At 39.7% G+C, this 19,425-nt stretch overlaps 1 protein-coding gene across 1 annotated transcript; it reads right to left on the bottom strand.

The window, feature by feature from the left end:
- Nucleotides 1–11,705: 11,705 nt before the first annotated feature.
- LOC123636450 (gastrokine-1-like) lies at nucleotides 11,706–17,052 on the bottom strand. Its single transcript, XM_045548881.1, has 6 exons — nucleotides 16,890–17,052; nucleotides 15,300–15,350; nucleotides 15,074–15,211; nucleotides 13,641–13,751; nucleotides 12,606–12,753; nucleotides 11,706–11,956 (listed from the first exon to the last, which is right to left on the bottom strand). Exons 1-6 carry the CDS (start codon nucleotides 16,899–16,901, stop codon nucleotides 11,862–11,864), a joined length of 555 nt encoding a protein of 184 aa, XP_045404837.1. The 5' UTR covers nucleotides 16,902–17,052; the 3' UTR covers nucleotides 11,706–11,861.
- Between the last annotated feature and the right edge of the window lie 2,373 nt (nucleotides 17,053–19,425).

Here is a 19,425-nt window from a genome sequence, read left to right as displayed (position 1 = left end):
CAGCAAGATGTCAGCTGGGATATGAATCAACTGGGCTGGATGTCCAAGTGGCCCACTCATGGGGCCATGATTTGATGCTGGCTGTTGGCTGGGGGCTCAGCTGGTGGTGTAAATTTTAACATGTGTGTGTGGCCCCCTACCTGCCCCCATTTGGCTTGGGCTTCTTACACCTTGGTGACTGGGCTCCCAGAGGGAGTGGCCCTAGAGTGCACACTCCCAGGGACTCAGGCAGAGGCAGCAAGTCATCTTATGTCTCACCCTCAGAAATCTCAGACCATCGTTTCTGCTTCTCTCTTGGTCAAGGGAAGTCACTAAGTCCAGCTTAGGTTCAAAGGGAGAGTATTAGACTCTACTTTTTGATTCAAGGAAAAGCATGCCAGTCGAGTGAGGGAAGGAATTGATAGAGGCTGTATTTGATGGTCTACCATAGCCTGAAAAGGCTTCAGCCAGAGCAGGACTGCGATGGGCCTGGAATGCATGCAATGGAATGAAACAGATGGTTGTTAAATGCTTACTGTGTATCATACATCATTCCACGTGATCTCTCCAACCCTGTGAAGCAGTGTGGCAGATGGAATTTTCAACTCCAGTTCTTCACCACTGCCTAGATCCATGCTCTTTGCCACGTTTAGTGCCTCTCCCTACACTAGGGGATACGTCCCTGTACCTTGACTTTTGACTCAACCATCAGACTTACTTTGGCCCATGGGATAAAAGTAAATGTGATACAAAGAGGGATTTTTGGGGTTGGCCATGCTCTCTGGCACTTCTGCCTTCACTATGAGAAGGGCTTCTCCCAGGAGGTGCTCCCTTTTCTACCTAGAGCCCAGAATGAGACACAGGGGAGCAGACTGGAGCCAGATGGACTCGCAGCTTGAAGCAGAGATGCTCAGCTGAGTCCGACCTCAGTCAGCCAGTTCCTAGCTAGCTGACCACAGATGGGTGCAAAATGCTTATTACTGAATGCTACTGAAATTCTGTGGTTGTTTGTAATAGTTGACTCATATAGGAGGCATTATTAGCTCCATTTTTTTTCCCCCTGAGGCCCTGAGTAGTTGATTACCTTACCTAGGGACCAATGTTTTAACCCAGCTCTGCCCAATCCACCAGCCCACACTGTCTGCTATGCACAGGAGATGGTACCACAGGAGATAGGATAAGGCAGGTGTCCCCAAGCTCCCATACTGCCCTGATGGATGGATGGCATGGGGCGGTGGGTAGGGTGGACTAGTTTCTAGGGACCTAAGTGGGAAGACCCTTTCTCTGTATTTTTTCCCTAGGAACTTCTTAGAGATTGCTGAGAATTTTGATTTTGGGTTGCATGTGGGCTGGAGGGAGGTTGCTGCACTGAGTTTCACTGTTTCCTGAGCCATTTCCACTGAAGATATGAACAACTGAGGAGGGAGGGCCCATCTACAGTGCTCAAGCATGAAAGACAGCATTGTTGATGTGACTGCCTTGTGTGGTTAGCCAAAGAACTCAAAAGGCCTGGGAGGGCGTTGGTCTTACTGAAATTAACTCTGTGTGTGTGTGTGTGTTTGTGTGTGTGTCTTAAAGCTCTGGTGCCTGATACTCTTCAAAATGAGAACAGAGGACTTGGCATTCATCTGAGACTTAGCTTTTGATATTCATGCCAATTAAAGCTCTCTCTTCCATAAGCCATGCTTGCTCTCCCAATGAATGATAGCATCTGCATAAATGCGTGAGAGAAAAACAGTGGCTCAGAGAGAGCCAAACCTGAGGCCCAGTGCTGGTCCTCCAGCAGTTACTGGCAGGGTGGTTCTGAACAAATCCCGTCACCCCACCAAGGCTCAGTTTCCAGTGGCATGTTGTCTGTCCTAACCACCCCACACCCTGAGTGGTAGATGAGGGCCTTGATGGAGAAATACACATCTTCATCCGACGGGTGCTGGAGGAGCAAATGCACATATTTCTGGAATATAAATAATAATATGTATCTAAAACTGGAAAGATGATTTTTAATTTTTTTTTGCCTTTATAATTTAAAAAAATGCATGTAGGGCCTGCCTCTGTTGGCATCTGGCTACAGTCTATCCAGGTCAATGCTAATATGACCACTGTCCTCTGAAGCCAGGCCAGATCTGCAGACAGAGATGTCAGTAGCTCAACTTGTCCCTCCATCCCTCAGCTCCAGGGTCCCCACAACCCTGCCACAGGTGCTGGCCCCACTGGCCACTGGCAAGACCTCAAAGCCCCTTGCCAAGGCTCTGGTGGAGTCTGCCATAGGCTCAGCTCCCTATCCAGACCCTGGTCCACAGCAGCATTGTAAGCCTATATATGAACTCCCCTCTCTTCCATATTCCATTTGAATTGAACAAATAGTACAAAAATAGAGGAAAAATATGTCTTAGCAGTAGAAAAGATGGAAGGATGCTATTGAAAGGCCAGAAACTAAGATGGTTTTGTTATGTGTAGTGTGATGAAGGTCCAGTTTGAGGAAGTACCAGCCAGCTCATCATTCAAGCAAGGGAAAGAAAACTTTGCCTGATCGGTACATTAATGGGACATACAGCAAAGCCCCCAAGGGGCTGGAAGTGAAGGTAGGATAAGGAGCATTTAGATGTAGTCAAGTCTCTAACCTACAAATGACTCAGGGATTGGTCCATGCCAGCCCAAGGGCAGCCGACCGCAGCTGCAGCTACAGCCCCAGCTTCCATTTCGCTGGAATGGCTTGCAAGACATTTCAGCAACAGGGTTGTGATGAGGCAAGGAAGGGGCTGTTGCCCAAGCTAACTTCAGCAGGCCCACCAAAAGAAACATTGGACGCAGTGGGAACATTCCCGGTACTGAGGCTGACTCTGACCAGATATCTGTCCCGACGCAAATGCTGCCACCTTCAGAAAGGAGAGAATAGAGTTGAGGGCATTGCCACAGGGCAAGGCCTGACTCTGCCTGCAATGTCACGATCTTCAAGAGTAATAGGTGTACAGGGTGTGATGGGCTTCGATGCTTGTTCCAACCAAGTATAGCATGCTAAGAAAACAGGGGTATCAACCGCTTCAATGGTCCCCTAACCAGAGAACCTTATTAATTAGAAGACCCAGCTAACTTCAGGCAGTACAACATAAAAAGAAAACTTTGTGTCCCGTTAGGACATGCCAGCTTTGCTAAAGGGGCTCTGTTTTGGGGCTCCCTCCTTCTCCTCACACATAACACATCTCAAGCAAAGTAAAAATTTCAGAAAATAGTAGAGGAATTTTAGTTGTCAAAATTAATCGAGGGGGTACACACTTTATATTAAAGTTGTTGGGAGGGACTTAGCTCTGCTAACGTTGTTCAATTGCATTTACAGCTGCACACCGTGAAAACTTGTCCTGTGTCCTATATGATTGTTCATCATTTTCTGAGACTTGATACTAACTTGCTTTAAACATAAGAAATTTCCTTTATACCTTTTTAGTAGGCACACAATTTTTCAGGGATGCATGTAAATTGAGGGAAGACAGTACTGTCTTTGTTTAGAGCACTATCAGAAACTGTTTGCCATTTCAGAAAAGTCATGTCATCAATGCAACATGGCTCAGGACACTTCAGCTATTGACAGCAGATACTCACACGAGTTGCATTTCAAGGTGATTCCACTTCCTGTCCTGGTGCAAACGTCTAAATATGGAGGTTTTTCATATTCTGTTTGCATGCATTTGATCTGTCAAAAACTGATAGGTATGGAAAAGTTTCCCCCTTTAGTAGTTTTGTTAGTTTTCCTAAGGATTTCCAACAGGGTTTTTTTTTTTTTTTTTTGGTGTTATATGCTTTGTATCTATGTAATTTGGTACATATAGTTTATTACTGTTAGGTCTTAAATGTGGATTGCAAGTTTTATCATCATATGCGACTTCCTATTATTTGATTTACTGATTTTGCTATGAATTGTACTTTTTGACAATACTATTACCACCTCTGATTTAATGATTTATTTAAAATGTGCCGATACATTCTTGCCAATTTCTTTATTTTTCACATATTAGTGTTTCTTTGTTTTAGTCTTGTCTTCTCTAATATCTGGATTTTCAAACAGAAACTCAAATCTTTACCTTGTCATAAAGTAGTTCAACCCAGTCACTTAAAACTGTGGTCCCCAACCCCTGGGCCGCAGACCAGTACCTGTCCATGGCCTGTTAGGGACTGGACTGCAGAGCTCCACTCTGGAAACATTGTCTTCCATGAAACTTAGAAACAGGGTTGGGGTATGCGGCAGTGGTGGGAGGGGGGAGTGGGAGGGATAGAGGTGGGGGTGGGGGTATGCACAGCAGGAGGTGAGTGGTGGGTGAGCAAGTGAAACTTTATCTGTATTTATAGCTGCTCCCCATTGCTGGCATTACCGCCTGAGCTCTGCCTCCCCTGTCCCCCACCTCCCGTCCACAGAAAAATTGTCTTCCATGAAACCAGTCCCTGGTGCCGAAATGTTTGGGAACCACTGAATTAAAATTTTTAATTTTGAAATAATTTTAAATTTATAAAAGAGTTCTAAAGAGGGTACAGAGAGTTCCTATATACTGTTTACCCAGCTTCTTCTAATATGAATGAATATCTTACATAGCCATGGCACAATGACCAAAACTTTGAAATTAATGTTAAAACAATGCTAAATAATGTTAAGAAACTAACACTGGTGTAATATTAACTAAGCTACAGATTCTTTTTGGATGCTTTAGGCCAGTTTTTTTCATTAATGTCCTCTTTCTTCTCCAGGATCCCATGCAAAATCCATGTGGCATTCAGTCATCATGTCTCCTTACTTCCCTCCAATCTGTGACATTCCTCAGTCTTTTTATCGTTCATGACCATGGTAGATTGAATTGGGTCCTCCAAAAAGATGTGTCCAAGCTCTAACCCCTGGTACCCTTGGATGACCTCATTTGGAAATAGGGCTTTTGCAGATGTAATTAAGTTAAAGATCTCAGGATATCTTCCTGGATTTAGAGTGGGGCCTAAGTCCAATGACTGGTGTCCTCATAAGAGAAAGGAGAGGAGGATGAGACATAGAGGCATGCAGGAGAGAGGGCCATGTAACGACGGAGGCAGAGATTGGAGTTATGCTGCCATAAGCCAAGGAACACCAGAAGCCACCAGAAGCTGGAAGAAGCAAGGCAGGACTCTCCCCACAATCTTCAGAGAAAATGTGGCTCTGCTGACACCATAATTTCAGACTTCTGGCTTCCAGAACTATGAGAAAATGAGTTTCTGCTATTTTGAGGCATTGAGTTTGTGGTAATTTGTTGTGGCAGTCCTCCGAAACTAATATAGTGACCTTGATATTTTTTAAGAGTACTATCAGATATTTTGTAAATGTGCCTTAGTTTGTGTTTTTCCGGTGTTTTCTCATGATTATACTGGGGTTATTGACTTTGGGGGAGAACATGAGTGAGGCGAAGGTCACATCACATGAGAGGATACATGGTATTAACCTGACTTAATAATAATGATGTTCACCTTATCACTTGGTTAAGGTGGTATCAGCCAGGTTGCCCCACTGTAAAGTCACTATTTTTTTCCCTTCTTATTTTCTATTTGTTAGAAGAAAGTCACTGAGGCCAACCCACATGTAAGGGGAAGGAAATAAACTCCATCTTCTGTAATTTTACATTCTACTTTGAATCTTGGAGCTGACACACATTCTTTTTAAATATCTTTGGAATGTTTTCAAGCATTGATCTGGGCTTAAAAACAAAAAGCTCTGGAAATTCCAGTTAGCAGAAATTTTATAGTCCACATTTGTTAACTACAATGAAATAAAATAATAAATTAATAATAAAGGAACAAATAACATAAAAGACATAGAAATTCAAGCCACTGTCCTACAATATTTTTTGTCAATGAGGAAATAAAACATGTAGTTATTGGCTATTTAAATAAATAATGGTAATGTCAAGAATATATGTCAAAAAGTAAGGAATGAAAAGTTATACACAAAAGAAATTATGATGGTAAATGTTTTTATTATTTAAAAAAATGGAATTACAAACACAAATTAAACAACTCAATAAACTAGAGAAAGAGTAACAAAATAACCTCAAGGAGAGTAAGAATTAATAAACAATATTAAGGACAGCATTCACTTATGAATTATAAAATAAAAAAGCAGAATTGATAAGCAAGCTCTAAAACTATTTTGTTAAAATGGTTCATTACAAATATAAATATTTTAAAGTTTATCTTATTCTTTCTCTTTTCCCAAGTTAAGGTATTCTAACAAATATTAGGTAAATTAGACAAAATAAATCTTCCAATATGTTTATAACAAACCGGTGGAATTCTGTTTAATGGTGAAAAAAAAATAGAGGTGTCTGTTGAGGGTATCTGCTATCACTTTTATGTTTTCATTGTTTTTAATTTTTTAACCAATACAATTGGACCAAAAAGAAAGTGAGAGAAAGGAAGAAAGAATATACAGCATATATTGTAGAAAGGAAGTACATGATCAAATCTGTAGACATTATTATCTCTACAGGAATCAACTGCAAGTTGAGAGTCCCCAAGCCGCCCTCCTGTCTGACCACTGGCTCCAAATTCAGCCTAGTTTGTATGTTTGGGTAGGAATCATTTAAATGTAAGGTTTGGCATACTTTCTCTTCTGCTTTAATTTGGTTGTACATCTTGATATTCTTGATGGGTTATTTCTAACTTGCGAATATTTGGGAAATGTAAAACTCAGTTAACAGTTATACGTATCCATCGATTTAAAAGCTCCTTGGAAAAATTGACTATAGATTAAAATTTATTAGTTGAATGTTCTGGAAGGATCCAACTGCTGGAGGTTTGGTTTAAACTATTTAGTTATGTCAGAAGTATAATTGGGAGGAGACCAGAAAGATACTGTCATAATGGGCAAGGACTCATCTAAAATATTTTTTGTTAACGTTTCCCTCTAAGAGTCAGGCCTGTAATGGGATATTATCTGCTCTTCTTTGGTGTCTCTTGGGGTCATGAAGTCAGTAAAACTTCTGATGACCCTGCAAGCTAGCCAACTCGGTGTGCTCTCTGCACCTCCTCTGACCACCATGGGCCAAGTGCACAAGGCGAGCCATGGCCTAGTGTTAGTTACTCAGGTTATCCCCAAAGCCAAACAAGACTCCAGCTGGGAAGCTGTGCACAGCAGGCATCCAAGCAGTGATTTAGAATCTTGCGGAGAGCAGGGCTTGGCACTGGCACAGACCAGGAACAGTGGCTTCTCTCTGCAGACCTCTCACATCCTGGTGCTGAATGAACTCATTTTCACTTACACCACTCTTCTGGGGATATGGGTCAAAGGCTGAATGTTTGGAACCACCCAACATTGAGTTGAGCCAGAGATGAGAGAGGCCTCTGCCTCACGTTGGAATGAAAGAGCAGTTTCATTCCATCCACGTAGGTTTCCTTTCTTACTGCCTTCATAACGTGTTCTTACTTATTGTGCTTTTAACTTTTTAAAATTGTAATTAAGTATTGAGTAAGTACAAAGACATTTTAAAATACAAGTGAAGTGTAATGAATAATGTTCTAGCACACAGCCTTCCCTCAAGCTAGTCTAAGAAATAGATAGAGAGAGAGAACATCACTGACACCTTGGAAGTCTTCCCTGTGTTCCCCCAGGAGTCCCTCCAACTCAGGGGCAAACAATCACACCCAATTTTGTATTACCATTACCTTCTGTTAGTCATTGTTTTACAACATATGTATGTATTTCTAAAATATATGTGTCATTTAGTTTTGCATGTTTTTGAACTTTATATAAATATAGTATGTTTTCTTCTACAATTTGCTTTTGGGACCCGACTTTATTTTCCAGAGAGTCATCCATATTGCTGTGCATGGCTGGGAGTAATTTGGTTTTCTTTCTTTTTTTTTTTTTTTGATATTTAATGTTCCTACTAATAAATATGATATATTTATCTATTACACTGTTGGCAAACTTTTGGATTGTTTCCAGTTTTTTATGCTGCTCCAAATACTATTGCTATGAACATTTTTGGACTTGCTTCTGGATGTCCATGTGCTAGAGCTTCTCTAGGATATATACCTAACAGTGCAATTGTTGGGGCATAGGATAGTCACAGCTTCAACCTTATTAGACAATGCTGAATGGTTTCCCAAAGCAGTTGTATCAATTTACACTCGCCTTGGCCATGTTTTGGCTACTGCACATCCCTGATATTAGACTTTTTCATTTGCCACTTAGATGGGTATGAAATGATTTCCATTATGGTTTCAATTTGTATTTTTGTTATTACTAATGAAGTTGAGATCTTTTCACACCTAGATTTACCACTCAGCTTTCCTCTTCTGCTAGAAACCTATACATGTCCATTTTTCCATGTACCTTTTCCTCATTGATATGTAAGAGTTCTTTATATCAATTTTGTACTAACACTTTATCCAGTTTATGTGTTGCATATATTTCTACTAATTTGTGGCTTGTCTTTTCCCTGTGCTTTTGTCGTCTTTGGATAAACACACATTCTTATTTTTAAAGTAAAGAAATTTATTAATATTTTACTTTATGGCTGAGGCTTTTTACATGAGGTTTAGCAAATCCTCTCAGTAGTAATGAAGTTATTATTTTATATTATCTTCTAGATCTTTTTTCCCCTTCATATTTTGGTTTTTAATATAGTTGGAATTGATTTTTTAATAAGGTGTGAGGTATGGATCTGTTTCATTTTTCAGTTTCTTTTTATTTCATTTGGCAACCTTATTGTTCTAACACCTTTTATTTAAAAGCCCATGTTCTCCCTAATGACCTGGAATACAACCTACATCCTATTTCAGTCATCTATAGATGTGTGAATCTATTTCTGGGCTTTCCATTTTGTTCCACTGATGCATTCGTATATCTCAAAACTCATATCACATTGTCTTAATTACTAGATGTTTATAATAACTATGATAGGTCAAGCTCACCCACTTCATTGTTCTCCAGCAGTAACTTAACTATTTTTGGCTCTTTCACGAAGGGTCTGAAATTTTACCCTACTAGAAAGCTAAAAATTTAGACTGCTATAGTTTCATGGATGTGAGACTTCTAGATCAGAGATAATGGACCTTATTTCTCATGACACAGCAAGCAGTGTGGGCAGGAGCATATTTGTGTCAGTGAACCTCGTCTGCAAGTCCCAGAGGAGTAATGCATGTGGACCCAGGTCGAAGCTTGCACATGGTGGGCTGCATTATGGAGAAGAAACCTGAGCCTAGGGAATGCTTCTAAAAACTACTAATTTTCTTCCAAAGCTCTTTGCCATGCAAAGAATCTTTGTAAAAATCATTGAAAACAAAGGGCAGTCAGTGTCTCTACTCACAAGATGTGTAGAATCATCAAGGACTCCTGAAGAACTGTCTCCCAGCTGGCCCCTTGATCTTCCATGTATATTTTAAATTTAGCTTCACACACACACACACACACACACACACACACACACACTCTCTCTCTCTCTCTCTCTCTCTCTCTCTCTCTCTCTCTCTCGGGAATTTGTTTTCAATTGTCTTGAATCTAGCATTGCTTATTTTGTGATTTATCTATTTTAATTTCTAGTCAATTTTACCTAAAGTTTGTCAATTTTATGCCTTCCCAAAGAACAAAATTTTGACTTTGTTGAGCCTTACTTCTTTGTTTTCTATTTTATTAATTTCTGATATTGTTAATATTCTTTCTTTCCCCCTACTTATTTTGGATATATTATGCTTTTCCCTCATTTTAAAAATTGAAGGCCTAACTCAATCTTCAGTCTTTCTTCTTTTATAAAATAAAGATTTTTAAGGCTATCAATTTTCCACTACACAATGCCATAGCAACCACTTACAGTGCTATGCAGAATTATATGCAGTGCTTTCATTATTGCACAGTTCTAAATGGGTTCTACTTTTAATCATGAATTTTTCTCTGGCTCTTGTGTTATTTAGAAGCATGCTACCCAATTTCAAAACAAATGGAGTTTTTTTTTGTTTTACTCAGAGGGGAATATTTATTCTATCTTTCTTAAAATGAGGTCAGAAAAATGTGTTCTTTTTAATATCAATCATTTGAAATTTTTTGAGATTTGATTTATGACTCAGCAAGTGACCAGTATTTATAAATGTCCCATACATGCTTAAGAGGAATATGTATTCTGCAGTGTTCTATATATGCTCATTAAAATAAGCTTGTTAATTGTGTTTAACGTTTCTTATACCCTTAACTTCTTCATCTATGTTATGGAAAGATATGTGTTAAAATCTTCAACTATTAATAAGAGGGTGAAATTGTTATATTATCCTTGCAAGTCTTACAATTTCTATGTCTTCTCAATACCTTTACTTTTTTTATCCTGAATTAGTGGCTGGACAAGTCTTCTAAGAAACATGAGATTTACCAGCTCCCTAAATTCAAGTACCTGACATTGTGTACAGTTTATGAGTCACAATTTTCTTCCTCACTCACAGTAGAGCAGTACCTAAGGCTGTAAATATTGATGGGTCTTTGATAAATTTCCACCTTTCATGACTTCAGAATATTTTGGCAGTTCTACTAACGTGGTAGCACTCTTCATGTGGACAGCAATGAAATTGCATCAGAATGAAGAAAATTATAACAATTTTCTCTCATAAGAACTGGTAAATATTGGCATTTTCCCAAATGGTGAGAATCAGTGTTTTTAGTTTTATTTGTGAGGACTATTTAGGGATATCTCATCTGAAGACAGGAATGGATTATATATCCTCTTATGGCACTTGAAAAAATTCAATAAAGTTGTATGGGAACAACTTTTAAAAATGAGCTGCAGTTATGTATTGTAGTACACAACATTTGGAGTCTATTTTCTCTGAGATCTTTCTCCTTCAGTGGAGACCCCTGTGCGGTACCTGTGCTATATTGTACCATGTGCCTTCACTGTCCTGGCCACCAATGACTGGGGATCATGGACTCTGGAACCCAAGAGGGTCAAGGAAAATTGGAATTGAGATTCAATGTTAGATATTACCTCTTGAACTGGAAAGATATGTAAACATGGGAGATGAGGCTAAAAATTTGGTTCAGCCATTCTCTGCCATGAGCACAGAAAAAAATCATGTGCAAGATGGAAAGAAGAGGGAAGTAGAATTCAGAGAGGAAGAGAGAAGAGATAACATGTGGCTTCCGGGAGAGAAAGAAGCAGACTTGTTTTTTTTTCTTTTTAGAGTTTCTGTTTTTTCATTTTTTTTTATATCAGCATATTATGGGGGTACAAAAGTTTAGGTTATGTATATTGCCCATGCACCTCCCCCCCCACCCCAGTCAGAGCTTCAAGCGTGTCCATTCCCCAGACGGTGTGCATCGTACTCATTAGACTTGGTTTTGGTGTCAATAGGGCTCCTGGTTCTAGTCTCTTTGATACTCAACTGCTTTTCTTGCTCTTGGATTGTTTTAGATACTCCTGTGTTTTTGTAATAACCCTCCCTCCCTTTCTGATTTAGGCTACTTTGAGTGAATTTCTTTCCTTGCTGATTTGAAACGTTACTGTGCACACCAAGTACAGAGCAGCCTTCAGAACATTAGGCTGGTCTTGGAACCATTCCCAGGGCTGTGGTTAGTAGTATCTGAAGCATCTGAAGGGGTTCTTTATGGGAGACAGGATTTGCATACAGGCGAACAGTTGGGTCTAATGCACTTCAACAACCTGCCACCACCACATTGCACTTTTAATCTTGTGCATTCCAAATGGAAATCATAAGAAATGTTAATGTAAACTGAATTCAGTGCTAAATGGGTTTATTGAAACTTAAAGAAACCAAACATAAAACAGCAGAAAAAAATTTCAGAATGATAAGATAAAAACCATTAGAACCCATATTTTTACTCATAGCATATTCTGATGACTAAATCCATAGTGGCTTTAAAAAGTTTTTTTTTAGTTCTCCACTGTTCCTCCACAGAAGGAAATGTTCAGAATCCAGAGAATATTAGCATGGAAGCACTTTCCTGATTCATAAAACAGGCTTGCCCCTGATAAAAAGAAAGGAAGTCTGTATCAATGTCTATTTAAGGACTCTTTTTGGTGAAGTGTGTCACACAAGTCCAAGCTACCTATGCACTAATTTCAAGATCTATCTATCAAGATGAAATCAATCAATTCAAAGACCTGCAAAATTGCTGTTAGCTTAAGTTTGTAGGTGGGCTCTTTGTTTTTGTGTAAGCTATTCTTTAAATGCCTAGAAATCGAGTGATTGTTTGAGCTATAGAAAGTCAATAGATTCTAGGGTATTACCCTTTCATTTAGCCATTCATGTATTCTTTTGAATATGCCTTGAGTTTACTCTAGATTCATTCTTGAAAGGCATAATCCCATAATGTTTCAAAGCACAGAATCCAGAACCAAAATGCTTGGGATAGACCCAGGCAAGGGTTTTGTGACTTCTCTCTGTGCCTCAGCTTTGTCATCCATAAAGTGGGAATAACAGTAGGACCTATAATAAAAGATTGCTGTGAAGAACAAAAGAGGTAACACACTTAAAGCAGTCAGAACAGTGCCTGGCACAGTTTTAGTCGTGGTGACCGTCCCCCATGTGATTGGTGCCCTCTGTGGACATGCCTGAGAATAGTCCGACAATTCCACCAGCACTAACTTGGAGTGCATGGTGGGGAGGCAACTCACCTTGCATCTCCTCTGCCAAGTATGTAGGAACCCCCCGGCACATGGTAGCAATGTTTTGTCCAAACTTATTCAGGTCATCAACTGGGTTAGGGTTCACTGAGTACGTCAGGCCCTTGGGAGGTGGTCCCTCTGGTCCTTTCTCCTGAAGCTGAGTGTGAAGAAGACAGGTAGAAAGGAAGAAAGAGAGAGAATGAATGCCAAGACCAGGGATTTGTTGATTAGAGGGAGTGCAAGTCCCATAGGAGGTGTTGCTTGGCTATCATTTTTCCATAATAAAGATGAAGAAAAGCCCTGTGTATCTCAGAATTTCTAAGTGTCCTAAGGGATTTAGCCAGTTTGAAACCTCAGCTTCTCATAAAAACAGAACCATGAGGCTAAATTTATTCTGAAACTTGGACCTCATTTGGTCAACGTGTATTCCTTGGGTTGAGCTACATGATAATCATCTTCTGAGAATGCAGTTTATTTATTTTCTCTACCTTGTCAATGAAAAGTACCCATTTATCTGTTACAGGAATATGAACTCAGGCAAACATTTTAAAGAACTATGGATCCCCTCTTCCTACCCATCTCAACTAGGGTGGCCAGATAAAATATAGGACACCCAGCTACATTGGAATTTTAGATAAACAATAAATCATTTTTTAGCATACATATATGCCCAAAATTGCATAGCACATTCTTGTACTAAAACTATGATCCCTTGTTTACCTAAAAGTCAAACTTAACTGGTTAAACTTAACTTATTTGCTAAATCTGATAACCCTAACTAACCCTTGCAGAAAAATGTCAGTGGAGAAGCCACTGCGGGCTCCCATTGGTGTGATCAGAGCTTTGTTCCTCTAGGTGTTCTGCTCAGCTGCTGCAGGGGTAGGTGTGAGCCATGTGATGTGGTGGAAGCTGCCTCCCCTCTCCCGTTGTGCTGCACACTACAACATACCGTGGGCGAGAGGGAATGACTGTGATCTTCTCATTATTTACTGGAGGTCTGAAAACTTCTCCCCTCACCAAAAATAGAAAGACTTTTATTTTTACCTTCTTTTCTTTGGCCAGCGCATCTAGGGCTTCAATGGAGGGCACGGCGTCCTTGTTCAATTTGTGCACAATGCATGCCTTCTTCCGAAAGAGTCTAACTGCAGCAAAGCTCTTTTAAAGAAGATGGTAGATAGTTAGGTGTGTGTTCTTCCAGGAGCTTTTCTTATCAGAAGTCAATCCCACCAGCAGAGGGAAATGGAACTTCAAGATCAGGATGGAATGGGCTGGGATAAGAGCACTGGATCTAGTCCCACCTGGCAATCATACGCATTGCTAACGTTTGCAAGGACAGACTGCAAGTGCTGTGAGGGCAGCAACTCAGTATCTAACTCATTCGCCTTATCTTCACGTTCTATTGTGATAAGAACCTCTCTACAGATATCTGTTTTACTGAAACAAACTTTAAAAAGCTATCACATTTTAGTCTTCTTTGATTTTCACATTTCAATGAGGCAGGTAAGACAGAAATCAGTGTTCTAATTGATCGGATAAAACTGAAACAATAAAGAGTTTGATATTTAAAATTTTGCTATTTAAAAATATGGAGCTGGTGGCCGGGCGCGGTGGCTCACGCCTGTAATCCTAGCACTCTGGGAGGCCAAGGTGAGCCGATCATTTGAGCTGAGGAGTTTGAGACCAGTCTGAGCAACAGTGAGACCCCCGTCTCTACTAAAAAAAAAATAGAAAGAAATTAGCTGGACAAATAAAAATATGTAGAAAAAATTAGCCGGGCATGGTGGCACATGCCTGTAGTCCCAACTGCTTGGGAGGCTGAGGCAGGAGGATTGCTTGAGCCCAGGAGTTTGAGGTTGCTGTGAGCTAGGCTGACACCACGGCACTCTAGCCCAGGCAACAGAGTGAGACTCTGCCTCAAAAAAAAAAAAAAAAAAAAATTGGAGCTGGTAATTGCAGAGTCAGGTCTCCTAAGCAGTGCCAAGTATTACTTTTCTTTTCTTTTTCTCCCTTACCAATGACTATTGTCATTTACATTTCCTTTGGTCCTTTTGAATTACAGGTGAAATGTCAACTTCTATCTCTTTAGAAGGAAATTGAAGACAGAGTGAAGTGAACTATGCTTTGGAAGCAGTGATGCTGTATAGGTCTTTGATTATGATTGAGGGTGTTTGTAGGCAAGGCAAAAAAAAAAAGGACGTTCATATTTGCTTTACGTCTCCACAATCTCTTGAACATAGTGGATCCTGATAACTGTTCACTGATTTGAATGTTAACTAATCTGGCAACACTCATTAACAGTAGTTATATATAGGGAGTGAAATTGGGAGAGCAAAACAGGTACTTTTACTTATAACTATATGCTTATGTGTAGTTAGAATCTATTTTTTAAAAATTTTTATGATTAACTTGCTCTTTTTTGTTCAAAAAGACATCATATTTATAAAGAATGGAATGGAAATGGTATAGTGGCTACCTACATTTTCGTAATCCCAGAGGGTATTCCAGGAGTTCCATCCATTGTTATTGTCAACGTTGGCCACGTTGTGTTCATTGTTGATACTCACTGACTGCTGCCCACTTCCAGCGACGTTATTGTCATCATTGACGTTGATATTCTGAAGTTGATAAGGAATTAAGAGTGATTAACTACCACATTTCTTTGCAAATGCATTTTGGTAACAAACTTTAAAAGGTGAGACTTACGTAGTTAGCAAAGGTAGGAGCTAGGACTCCAAGAAGTCCAGCGAAGACAATCTGAAATCACAAGTAACATTGGCTACTATCACATGGCAGAACGATATCCACTCCTTTTTTCCTCTATTCAAACTTATAGAAAATATTTAATATTAAATAATTTTACCAATGCGTTGTGTTCCAGTTCAATGTGTTTTCTTCTTTTACTTTGTATTTTTTTAACCACAGGAAGTTTTAATGATAAATAGAATTGTTGACTAATCACAAGTAATTACTTTAATGTGATATATAGTTTTAGAATTGTTAATATAGATCTTATGAAAAACTGCTGAAGAATAAACTTTAAAATGAATAGTGTAGTGTGAATGAATAACATGACATGAAAGTGGTTATAAGTTGTGAAACTCACATCTGAAAGTGATGTAAGTTAATTTTCCTGCTTGATGTGGGATGTTTTCCTTTTAATAAAGTACATGGTTTAGTTATTTGTCACACACATATGATTGGCTATCAGGACACAGAGCTTTATGCAGGGTGCCCCATTCTGGGTAACTATTCTCATTTCTTTTGCCCGGGACAAAATAGTTTGAGAACTACACTGGAGGTTCAAGGTAATTTTTAACATTTGTTTAATTTTTTCCCCTGAAAATTTAACAAGGTATTAAAAATTAGTCTCCTAAAAAGTCAGAGGAGGAAGAAATTTTAGAGAACAACTAGTACAATGCAATCCTTTTACAGATGAGGAAACTGAGCTTCAGAGGTTAAGCCACTTGGCCAAGGTTGTACCTCTTGTTTATGCACAACTAGAAGAGAAATCAGACCTTCTAATTTATGTCTGGAGATCCCCCAGATTTTTTTAATCTTGCTGCTATTAAGAGGACTTATTTCTAGATAATTATTTTACATTTGAAATCTTATTATAAAACAGAGTCTGCTGTAATATATTCCAGTGTGTGGTATATTGAAACTTGAAAATATTCATCTGATTCTAGCCCCTTTGCATCCTGTTATAAAAAACCTAGTGCTACACTTCCTTTGGCAGGATTTTGTGGTCCACCTCCTACCCTCTGGAGCTTCTGCCTAGAACCGCAGGTAAAATACTGCACTCACTTCTTGCTTCAGATGCTTGCCTGAATAAACGGCCATGACAGGGCCCAAGGCAAAACTTTCTTTCATGGAGATGGGATTCACAGCAAAGAATGTGACAGTAAATCTCCTACCCACTCATTCTGACAATAAGCTTTTTATCTTCCCTGAACGTACTCAGGAATTTTGGTAAAGGGAGGAATTCAAGAATGAGGAAAGATCAGGCACTTTCTAGGGCTTGCCCTGTGTAGAGACCTGAATCAGGTGATTTGGAAAGTAATTTTGTTAAAGATAACACAGTATAAGATGCTCAGGCAGCTGTCTAATCCCAGTATAATTATCTTTCTCTATAGAGATGCTTATTAAATGCCGTATTCCATGAAAAAGAAAGAGAATTTTTTAAACAAAGTTATCTGTTATAGTGCTATTGCCACAAGAAGCAGACCCCTTATCTCAGAAAGTTAACAGTCTGCAAGTATATGGTAATACATTCAAAAGGAAAAGTCTACTCACTGTGAACTTCATCTTGTCTTCACAAAAGCAAACAAGAGCTTAGGAGAAGGCAGATGTAGACTTGGACAAGAAGACTTCTCCCATTTATACCTAACCGGCGGCTTTGCTCAGATGAGGTGTGGTCAGGTGGGGTCAAAGACTTATCTTTTCTCCACTCCCCATATCTGTGCCATGACCCCGGTGTGCCAGGAAGTTCTTCAGAATATCTACCTGGTTTTGCAAGGCACTTTGACATGGAGTTGATCTGACACATCACCTGTTGAAGTTAAATGTATCACAACAAACTCAGTATGATTTATGATAACTTCTCGTCCAATGAAAGGTGTGGGCGTGGGTACTTTATACATTGATATTGCTCAGATTCAGAAAAAGAATAATCCCTAAAACCAAACAAAACCATAGATGAAAAACTGTGTGTATACCAGGCCTTCCAGATAGCAGATCCTGTACGAATGTGAAAAAGGTTTCCTCTTTTTACCTTTACCTGAGCCCATTGTTCTGGTTTTGCGTAGGCTGAACATCTTCTGTGAGCGACTCCCACTAAACCTATCCTCTTTTCTGCAATCCTGAGCACTCTTAAGGACAGCACCCTACATCTGGTACTGTCCTTTCTTCAGCGCTACATCCAGTTAGTTACTAAACCACGTCATTTTATCTCAGAAATGCCTCTCAACTTTGACCTTGCCCACAGCTCCCTCAACAGGACTTCTACAACAGCTGAATAATTAATCACTCTGGTCACCAGTTTCTTATATTCCAGTGCATTCTCTCCAATTTCCCTAAGGTTGCCTTTCTAAAGTACATACATAGCCATGACTCTACCGTGCTTAGAAACTTTCACTGTCAGCCCACAAGATAAAGTTCACACTCGTTGGAGTGGCATCCAGGGTCCTTTATAATAAAGTTTCCAAAGACTCCTTAGGTGTAGCCATCACTTTATGCCATGCACCTATATTCAAGCTACGCCAGAGTTCTCACCATTCCTATGGCTTCACGCCTTTGTGCATGTCCATTCCCTCATCTTGGAGTGCCACCCCCTGCCTTTCTCTTGGTGAACTGCTATTCATTTTTCAAGATCCAGCTCAAATATTGCTGCCTTCATCATATCTCCCCCATTTGCTTTATGGAACTTTCTTTGTTTTATTCCTGGAGCTAGAAAAGAAATCTCTGTTCTTTTGTTTGCTTCTAATAGTTTAATTTTCAGAAATTATGTTAAAATAATAAAAAATATTTTAACCAAAAGCAGAATAGAAGCTGTCAATTGGGCAAAAAAGTAAATGCTCAAAACAGTCTTGGAGATGAAATAAAGTTTTAAGTTTTTTCCGTGCTCCCACCTACAAACTGAAGCTAGTAAATCAAATTTACTCAAGAGGAAAACTGTATCCCATTGATTGTTGATCTACAAAATTTCTGTCTGGAGACTTTGTGCCCACAATTGTCCTCCTGCGTATGGATTGGAAGCATAACATGGGGTTACATGGCTACACAGCTCGAGTCACTATCAATGCCTCTTCCAAAATGTTGGTAGGAGCGGATTAGACCAACTGTAGTAGGATATTCCTTATGTTTTTAATGTATCCACTAGTTTCTTTCAAAGTCACTCTTTGCCCACAAAAGGTCAATAAGCCTGGGGTAGGGGGCAGACATGTGTGAGGAAGTCTCCATCTGCCTTAGGACCTTTACTGAGAAGTCAAAAAGTGGACAGCACTGTCTCTACCTTTAGACGCATCTTTGGGCCATCATCATGGTGCACCTGTGCAGTGTCCAGCACAGCTTTTGCGTGTCATACCAAGGACTTGAGGTTCTACAGTGGACCTGTGAAATGCGCATCTGGAAGATGTTCATGACAAATAGATAAACAGATAGATAGATAGTTAGACAGAGTTCAGGGTCCAATAATCCCACTCTTAGAGACTGACAATTCACATTCACACATCAAATGGGCTAAGAAGTCTAGAGAGGAGAAATGGATGTCACGTTGCTTTATCCAGATTATTCTAAACTTAATTCACTGCAGAACCTGATTGTTTTTCCTTTTTCTTTTATTTATTTTTCCTAACACCTATTAACGTCCCTAGGGGGCACCTTCCTTAGGGAAACAACAATCATGCTGCCTCTTAGGGTGTACCCTGGACTGGAAAATCCATTTGGGTGGCTACTTGTTAGAAATAGGAGCCAGGAAATCTAGATTTTAGTCTTCCTTCTTGCAATGAGTCATTTTTCCCCCTTTAGGCTTTAGGTTTCCTATGGGTAAAAGAGAAAGAATTCCTCCTTTATACAATATTGTTACTTCAATGGCTCCCAGACCAGAAGAACCTCTTTCTCTGTGCTGTGTGGTATGTGTGTGTGTGTGTGGGGGGGGGTGGTAAACCCTCACCTCAATCTGGGTCTCATCCAAAGCCGACCAAAGTATGAGCAAGTCTCTTGCTCCCTCTTGCCCTGAGAGCTATGTCTTACATTTCATTCTTCCCATGAGAGGAAGACAGAACATGTCAATGATTTTTGTCACCTCTGTAGAACCTAAAATGTGCTGACA

The sequence above is a fragment of the Lemur catta genome, chromosome 4 (assembly GCF_020740605.2).
Source record: "Lemur catta isolate mLemCat1 chromosome 4, mLemCat1.pri, whole genome shotgun sequence".
Lineage (NCBI taxonomy): Eukaryota > Metazoa > Chordata > Mammalia > Primates > Lemuridae > Lemur > Lemur catta.
This window is presented reverse-complemented; position numbering and strand designations above follow the sequence as displayed.